Raw genomic sequence first — 8,241 nt, 5'->3', positions numbered from 1 at the left:
CCAACTATCTATGAGTTTTTAAGATTATACCCGTGGACTTACTTTTGTGTACTATTGGCATATCATACATCTACTTTCCCTCCTTCAGTTAGCTGGTCATAGGATACCATAAATGTAGGTTTTAAGAAATGATGCAAATGTGATAGGAGTAGGCCTACTGGAGTATTAATCACCTGGTTATGCAACTTAAAGCTTTTAGGACCTGTTCAAACCCAACCATATATATATATAACACTTCCATTTGATTAGTACTCCTGCAAATGCCTGATGATGTCAGTCTGTGAAGAGTGGTTCAGGTTGCAAGATCATATAGTCTGAAGATCACATGGTCTGAATTTTAGCCTCTATCAGAGCCCAGTAGTGAGCTACAGGCTTTCATAAAAGAAATATACTTACATACTATATTAGATTCCTGTGGCTGCCATAACAAAGTACCACAAACTGGGTGGTTTAAAACAACAGAATTTTTTTCCCCTTCTGGTTCTGGAGGCCAGAAGTCCAAAATCAGGGTATTGGCAGTGTTGATTACTTTTGGAGGCTCTGAGGGAGAATCTGTTCCATGCTTCTCTCCTAGCTTCTGATGGCTGCCAGCAATCCTGTGCGTTCCTTGGCTTGGAGACATGTTACTCCAGTCTCTGCCTCTATCTTTATATTGCTGTCTCCTCTGTGTGTGTTTTCCCCTGCTCTTACTTATAGGATATTAGTCATTGGATTTAGGGTCCACTCTAATCTGGAATGGTCTCATCTTGAGATCCTTAACTTAATTACACCTTGCAAAGACCCTTTTTTCTTTGCAGGGTTATAAGGTTATAGCCACAGGTTCTGAGTGGACGTATCTTTTGGGGCACCATCATTCAATCCACAGCATATACCAATGAGGGTACGTCTTTGCTTACAAACCTCAGGAGCCTCTGCTGTGATTCTCCTAGAGGGGCTTAACACAGGCTCTGTCACAGACCCTAAGTGTAATATAGTTTCTCCTGGTCATAAAGGAAAAACAGTAGAGCTCCTTGCATAGTAGACTCAGGTAGCTGAGGAGTCTAGTACTCTGGCATCTTACAAATCTGGCAGCCTATGGTTTGTTCAGTAAAAATGGTCAAAGCAACATAGCTACATATGATATATATTGCCTCCAAAATCCAAAATGGTCTACCAAGTGTTCTGCCTCTTACCATTTATTATGGAGGATATTTTCAAGTGTGGTTTAGACCACTAGACCATTATAGGTGGATTTGTGTGTGTGTGTGTGTGTGTGTGTGTGCATGTGTGTTAAGACTCTGGCACACCTGCTTCTTCAAGGCATCTAATGTACCTGCTACTTCAGGTCTTTCTCTTAGATGATATGTTAGTTTCCTATTGTTGTTGTAACAAGTTATCACAAACTTAATAGCTTAAACAACACAAATTTATTATCTTACAGTTCTGTAAAATGGGTCTCATTGGGTAAAATCAAGGTGTTAGCAGTGCCCTGTTCCTTCTGGAAGCTGCAGGAGACAATCTGTTTCCTTGTCTTTTCCAGATTCTAATGGCTGTTTGCATTTTTTTTGGCTCATGGCCCCTTTCCTCCATCTTCAAACTCAGTGGTATTGGGCTGAGTTCTTCCCACATGGCCATCTCTCTGGTTCTCTTTTCTGGCTCTTTCTTCTACTGTTCAGAACCCTTGTGATTAAATTAAGACCACAGTTAACCCAGGATAATTTTCATATTTTAAGGTCAGTTGATTAGCAACCTTAATTCTGTTTTGCCATGTAACCTAACTGGTTCTGGGGATTAGGACATGGACATCTTTGGGGGCATTATTCCATCTACCACAGACAGTGAGATTTTTAGGGTCCAGGTAGAAGAAGAACCAGATGATAAAGATCTGAGGCATCTGAGGCAATATGATTGGTGAAGGTATACTGTCATCACTACTAAGCAAAAATGGAAACTTGCTCCTGGAATATCCTGCTTATTGGGATAGAGAAAACAGCACCTTTTTCTATCAATGGCTACATACAGGTGCCAATGCCTGTGTTGATTTGGTTCAGTAAAGAGACCATATTTGGAACAATATTTGTTATTGCAATCATTACCTGATTACACTTAAGACAACTCATTGTCATTCTCTATTGCTTATCTATCATTTGCACAGATCAAACAAGTAAAATAACAGAAATCATTGCCCTTGTATATACTTTCTTGGTATAGAAGGATTTTTGGTTTAATGTTTTGGTGATGGTGCAGGCGATATTCAGAGTTTTCCATTTGGCCCTCCCTACCATAACAATCCTCATTCTATGGGTCAGGGAGACAGATGGGCATTCCACAAGTTACTGATTATATCTATTTTGACACACTGTTCCATAATTGGGCAGATTATGATAGGATGAACTTGTAGACCCATGAGTGTGTTCATGGATGTGAACCTAATAACTTCCATTCATCACCTGACTTCTCCTCCTAATCATATATCTTTTCCTGAAGTGGACCACAGTCTTATTTTAGGTACTCAGAAATCATCATTAGGGGACTTCTTCAGTGGTCCAGTGGTAAAGAATCCACCTTCCAATGCAGCGGACGTGGGTTCGATCCCTGGTTGGGGAACTAAGATCCCACATGCCGTGGGGCAACTGAGCCCATGAGCCACAACTACTGAGCCCGCACGCCTCAACTAGAGAGCCCACGTGCCATAAACTACAGAGCCCGTGCGCTCTGGAGCCTGAGCGCCACAACTAGAGATAGAAAATCCACATGCCACAACTAGAGAGAAGCCCGCACGCTGCAACTAAGAGCCCGAGCGTCACAATGAAAGATCCTGCATGCCGCAATGAAGATCCCACATGCCGCAACCAGACACAGCCAAAAAAAAAAAAAAATCATTATTAGTTTAAAGCCAGTGTTTAATATTCCACCAAAGGTCCAAGTAATCGGGTTTTGATTTTGTGTATCCAATCTGAGAATTTTTCTTTTGTTTTTTTTTGATAACAGAAAAATAGCTTATTAATGTATACAGCATGCATCATGGGAGAAACTTAAACCAAAAGTAACTCAAAATGGCAGCTTTGAGTTCCAGCTTATCTTCAACAAAAAACATTAAATTTGTAGAGAAGTGACAGACATAGGAAGGCAGTTTTAGGCTTCCAAGGGCAGCAAACTGGGAAGGTAAATATATGGGTGAAAACTAATGAGGTAAAGTTTTTTCGTAGATTCCTCTGGTCCCGCCTCTGGGCTGATAAGAGTCTGTCTCCAGTATGAGAGTTTTTCTTTAGGTTGGTCACTTCATCCTACTCACATTTACTGATATGACTGAGATATTTAATCTTAGTGCTTCTTATTTATATCATACTTTTCTGATTTCATGCTTTTCTTTTTTGGTAAATGTTTTCAACATAAAAATATGTGACTTTTTCATTTATTTTCTGGATGCCTTGTGTTTGTATGCTTTTTTTTTCTTAATTTGGAATATTTATAATCTGTTTTATATAATAGATTTAATTTTTTATTTAGGTAGTAACTAGTGATTCCTCACTGTGAGTGTAAGGAAACTTATTTCTTACTACTTCTTTCCACCTCGTGCTCTCCTCTTTATTATATGACTATAGCTTTAAAAAATCTTAGTTCTTTTATACCATTAAACAATATGTTTCTACTTTTACCACTTGATTTTCAGCTTTTTAACATTTTTTGGAACCACACTGCAATAAATTTAAGGAAAACAGTATTCACATATGGTATTTCTCTTCTTCTGCTACCCTTCCTGACATTATTGAATATGTTGTTATGTCGTTATCATCATAGTTTATAACACTTGCATCCTATTAAATAGTGATGATTCCCACCATTGTTTTGGCCTTTATACTATATTTAAGTTTATTTTAATGCTCACAGCTAGGCCTTTTACCTCAACTCTATTGATGCCTTTATTGGGAGAAGTTTGCCTGCCTTTTGTTACAGGCACTTGTGAACTATTTTCCTGGATTTTTTGCTTGTAAATAGCTGTCCCTTGCCTGTATATTTGAATGACAGTTTTGCTGGGTATAAAATTATTGGGTCCAAACTTTCTTTTCCTGAATATTTTTTTAAAGACATAGTTCTTCAGTTTTTTAACATTGAATAATGTTTTTAAAGAATCTCAAGCCAACCTGCTTTTCTTTTCTTATGCCCAATATGATTTTCTCTTTTCCTTTTTGCTCATATGCCCATAGGATTCTTTCTTTATCTTAGACATCCAATAACTTTAGTAGAATATGTCTCAGTTTTAATTAATTGTTATCAGTTATTCCTGAAATGCAGTGTACTTTCTAGTCTATTGTTTCAAATCTTTTATTTCAGGAAAGTCTTCTTGAAGTATATATTTGATTATTTTTTAATTCATTTGTTTGCTTTTCTTCAGGAACAGCAAATTTTGTATAAGTTGAATACCTCTCCGTGCCCCCTTTTAGTCTTTCATAGCTATCTTATCTGTTTTTAAACAAAGTGTTCTCAAGATTTTTACAGGAGTACACAGTGATGACTCATATTTGCATAAGCAAATCTTATAAAAGAACCTGAACAAATGTTTAGTCAAGTTTAAAACACAGTTATTAACTGTTTTTTTTCTTTCTTCAGGTTTTCAAAATTCATTTCTACAAATTATATTTCCAGAGAAAATCCAAGCAAATAGAAGTGATAATTCAAAAGTAGAAAATGTAAGAGATTTTCCATAATGTTGTTATATGAAATTTCTTATTTTTATTACATAGCAGTGAAATACATCAATTCCATTATAGTATGAGTATAACTAACCAATATTACTACTGATAAGGAATTTAAAGTTTTGATGGTGAGAGCAAACATATAAATCAGAATGTTCTAATTTGTCTAACGTTTGTCATTTCCTCATGGTAAAACCATTTTTTAAAGTTCAAAGAGAGAATATAATGTAAAAGAATTAGGGTCTTATCTGAATGGTATCTATCTAGATGATTCAAATGAAGAGAATAATTTTCTCCAAGATGGTTAAGGAGAATCTGTTTTAACTAAAACCTGCTTCCTTAATCTCTACCCTTGTACCTACCAGTTCTCAGAGAGTATAAACCCTTTCTTCTATTATTTTTGTTAGAAAGGGCAGTATTTCATCTTATTCATTGATTTATTTAACAGATATTTCTCTGGACTTGTGTGCATAACTACATGCTAAGAGCCTTAGGAGATAAAAAAAGAAATACAAAAAAGCAAGCCTTGCTTATAAGTGGCCAATCTTTTGATAACACTTTATTTTTACCAGTTTTAATGAAATATAATTTATATACCACAGAATTCACCCATTGTAAGTGTACAACTCAATGATCATTAGTACATGAATAGAATTATGTAAACATTACCACAATCCAGTTTTAGAACATTTTGATTGCCTTAAGTTCCTTCCTGCCTATGTGCAGTTTTTCTCTGCTTCCATCCCCAGCCCTTGGCAACTGCTGATCTGTTTTGTGTTTCTATAATTTTGCGTTTTCTAGAAATTTCATAAAAATGAAATATGTGCTATGTAGGACTTTGCGTTGAGCTTCTTTCACTTAAGATTATCCATTTTGCAACATTTATCAATATTTCATAAATTTTTTATTTCTTAATAGATGTGGATAACACATTTTGTTTATCCATTTACCAGTTAAATTCAAGATTGTTTTCAGATATTGACTATTTTGAGTCTTTCTACTATGAATATTTATGTATGGACATATAGTTTTCTTTCTCTTGGGTAGATTCTTAGAAGTGAAATTACTGTGTTGTATGGTAGGTTTATGCTTGTCATAGTAATAAACTGCCAAACTATTTTCCATAGTGACTTACTAGTTTACATTTCCCATCAGCAATATATGATGATTCAGTTTTTCCACATACTTGTCAACACCTGATGTTGTCTGTTTTGATTAAATTTATTCTAACGGGTGTGTACTGATATCTCATTGTAGCTTATATTTGCATTTCTCTAATGAAAAATGCTGTAGAGCATCTTTCATGACCTACTAGCTATCTAAATACCTTTTTAGTGAAATGTGTATTAAATTATTTGCCCATTTTAATTTTTTAACCTATTATTATTTTTAACATATTTATTGGGCTATAATTAGTATATATTATATTAGTTTCAGGTGTACTATGCAGTGATTCAGTATTTTTTTACCAGTATTTTCAGATTACCACAATAAGTCCGGTTACCATCTGTCACCCTACAAAGTTGGTATACAATTATAATTATTTTTTAAAATTTATTCATCCTGGTATATATGTATGTATTTATTTACTGAAGTATAGTTGTTTTACAATATTGTATTAGTTTCAGATGTACAGCATAGTGATTCAGTATTTTTACAGATTGTCCTCCATTATAGGTTATTACAAGATAATGGCTATAATTTCCTATGCTATACAGTATATCCTGTTGCTTATCTATTTTATACATAGGAGTTTGTATCTGTTAATCCCATATCCCTAATTTGTCCCTACCTGTTTCCCTCTCCCCTAGGTAACCACAAGTTTGTTTTCTATATCTGTGAGTCTATTTCTGTTTTGCATATACATTCATTTGTATTTTTTAGATTCCACATATAAGTGATATCATAAGTATTTGTCTCTCTCTGACTTATTTCATAAGCATAATATTCTCTAGGTTCATCCTTATGGCTGCAAATGGCAGAATTTCATTCTTTTTTATGGCTGAGTTATATTCCATTGTATATATATATACTACATCTTCTTAATCCTGTCATCTGTTGATGGGCACTTGGGTTGCTTCCATGTCTTGGCTATTGTAAATGGTGCTGCTATGAACATTGGGGTGCATGTATCCTTTCAAATTAGTGTTTTGTTTTTCCCAGATATATACCTGAAGTGGAACTGCTGGATCATACAGTAGTTCTATTTTTAGTTTTTTGAGGAACCTCCAACTGTGTTCCAGAGTGTCTGCACCAACTTACATTCCCACCAACAGTATACAAGTATTCCCTTTTCTCCACATCCTTGCCAACATTTGTTATTTGTAGACTTTTTGATGATAGCCATTCTGACAAGAGTGAGGTGCTATCTCATTTTTGTTTGTTACAGTATTATTGACTATATTCCCTATGTGTACCTTACATCTCCTGATTGATTGATTGACTGATTTTTAAATTGCAGTATAGTTGATTTATCATATATTAGTTTCAGGTGTACAACATAGTGATTCAATATTTTTATAGATTATACTCCATTTAAAGTTATTACAAAATAATGGCCGCATATCCCTGTGTTGTACAATATAGCCTTGTTGCTTACTTATTTTATGCATAGTAATTTGTACTTTTTAATTCCGTACCCTTATCCTGCCCCTCCCCACTTCCTTCTCCCCACTGGTAACCACTAATTTGTTCTCTATATCTGTGAGTCTGTTTCTGTTTGTACACATGGTGCAATCACCATGGAATACAGTTGGAGATTCCTCAGAAAAACTGAAAATAGAACTACCATATAATTAAGCAATTCCACTTCTGTATACATATCCAAAAAAAACCCTGAAAACACTAATTTGAAAAGTTACATGCACCCCAATATTCTTAGCAGCATTATTTACAATAGCCAAGATATGGAAGCAACCTAAGTGTCCATCAACAGATGAAGGGATAAAGATATATACACACATACATACATATACATACAATGGAATATTATTCAACCATAAAAAAGAGTGAAGTTCTGCCATTTGCAACAAAGCAGATGGACTTAGAGGGTATTATGCTTAGAGAAATAAGTCAGTAAGTAAAGACAAATTCTCTGTGTTATCACTTATATGTGGAATATAAAAAATAAACCGAATGTCTGTAACATTGAGTGTATAGCAATGATATCTCATTGTGGTTTTGAGTTGCATTTTTCTGATGATTAGTGATGTTGAACATTTTTTCATGTGCCTATTGGCCATCTGTAGGCCATTTTTGGAAAATGTCTGTTCAGGTCTTCTGCCTGTTTTTTGATTGGGTTGTTTGGGTTTTTTTGCTATTGAGTTGTATGAGCTGTTTATATATGTTGGATATTAATCCCTTATCACGTGTATCATTTGCAAATATTTTCTCCCATTTACTAGTTGTTTTTTCATTTTGTTGATGGTTTCCATTGCTGTGCAAAAGATTTTAAGTTTAATTAGGGTCCATTTGTTTATTTTTGCTTTTGTTTCTTTTGCCTTAGGAGACAGATTTGAAAAATATTGCTATAATTTAAGTCAAAGAGTGTTCTGCCTATGTTCTC

The 8,241-nt window shown here is 34.8% G+C and overlaps 1 protein-coding gene across 1 annotated transcript in view; it reads left to right on the top strand.

Annotated features, from left to right (window-relative positions):
- Positions 1-1,777: 1,777 nt before the first annotated feature.
- ADAM32 (ADAM metallopeptidase domain 32) overlaps positions 1,778-8,241 on the top strand; it is a 170,423-nt gene continuing 163,959 nt past the window's right edge. The window contains exons 1-2 of the mRNA XM_061177368.1: positions 1,778-1,890; positions 4,592-4,670. Of these exons, the coding sequence (XP_061033351.1) occupies positions 1,778-1,890; positions 4,592-4,670 (192 nt within the window). The remainder of the gene's footprint in view (positions 1,891-4,591; positions 4,671-8,241) is intronic.

This window comes from Eubalaena glacialis, chromosome 20 (assembly GCF_028564815.1).
Source record: "Eubalaena glacialis isolate mEubGla1 chromosome 20, mEubGla1.1.hap2.+ XY, whole genome shotgun sequence".
NCBI lineage: Eukaryota > Metazoa > Chordata > Mammalia > Artiodactyla > Balaenidae > Eubalaena > Eubalaena glacialis.
The sequence above is the reverse complement of the archived record's forward strand: the minus strand, read 5'-3'. Positions and strand labels throughout refer to the sequence as shown.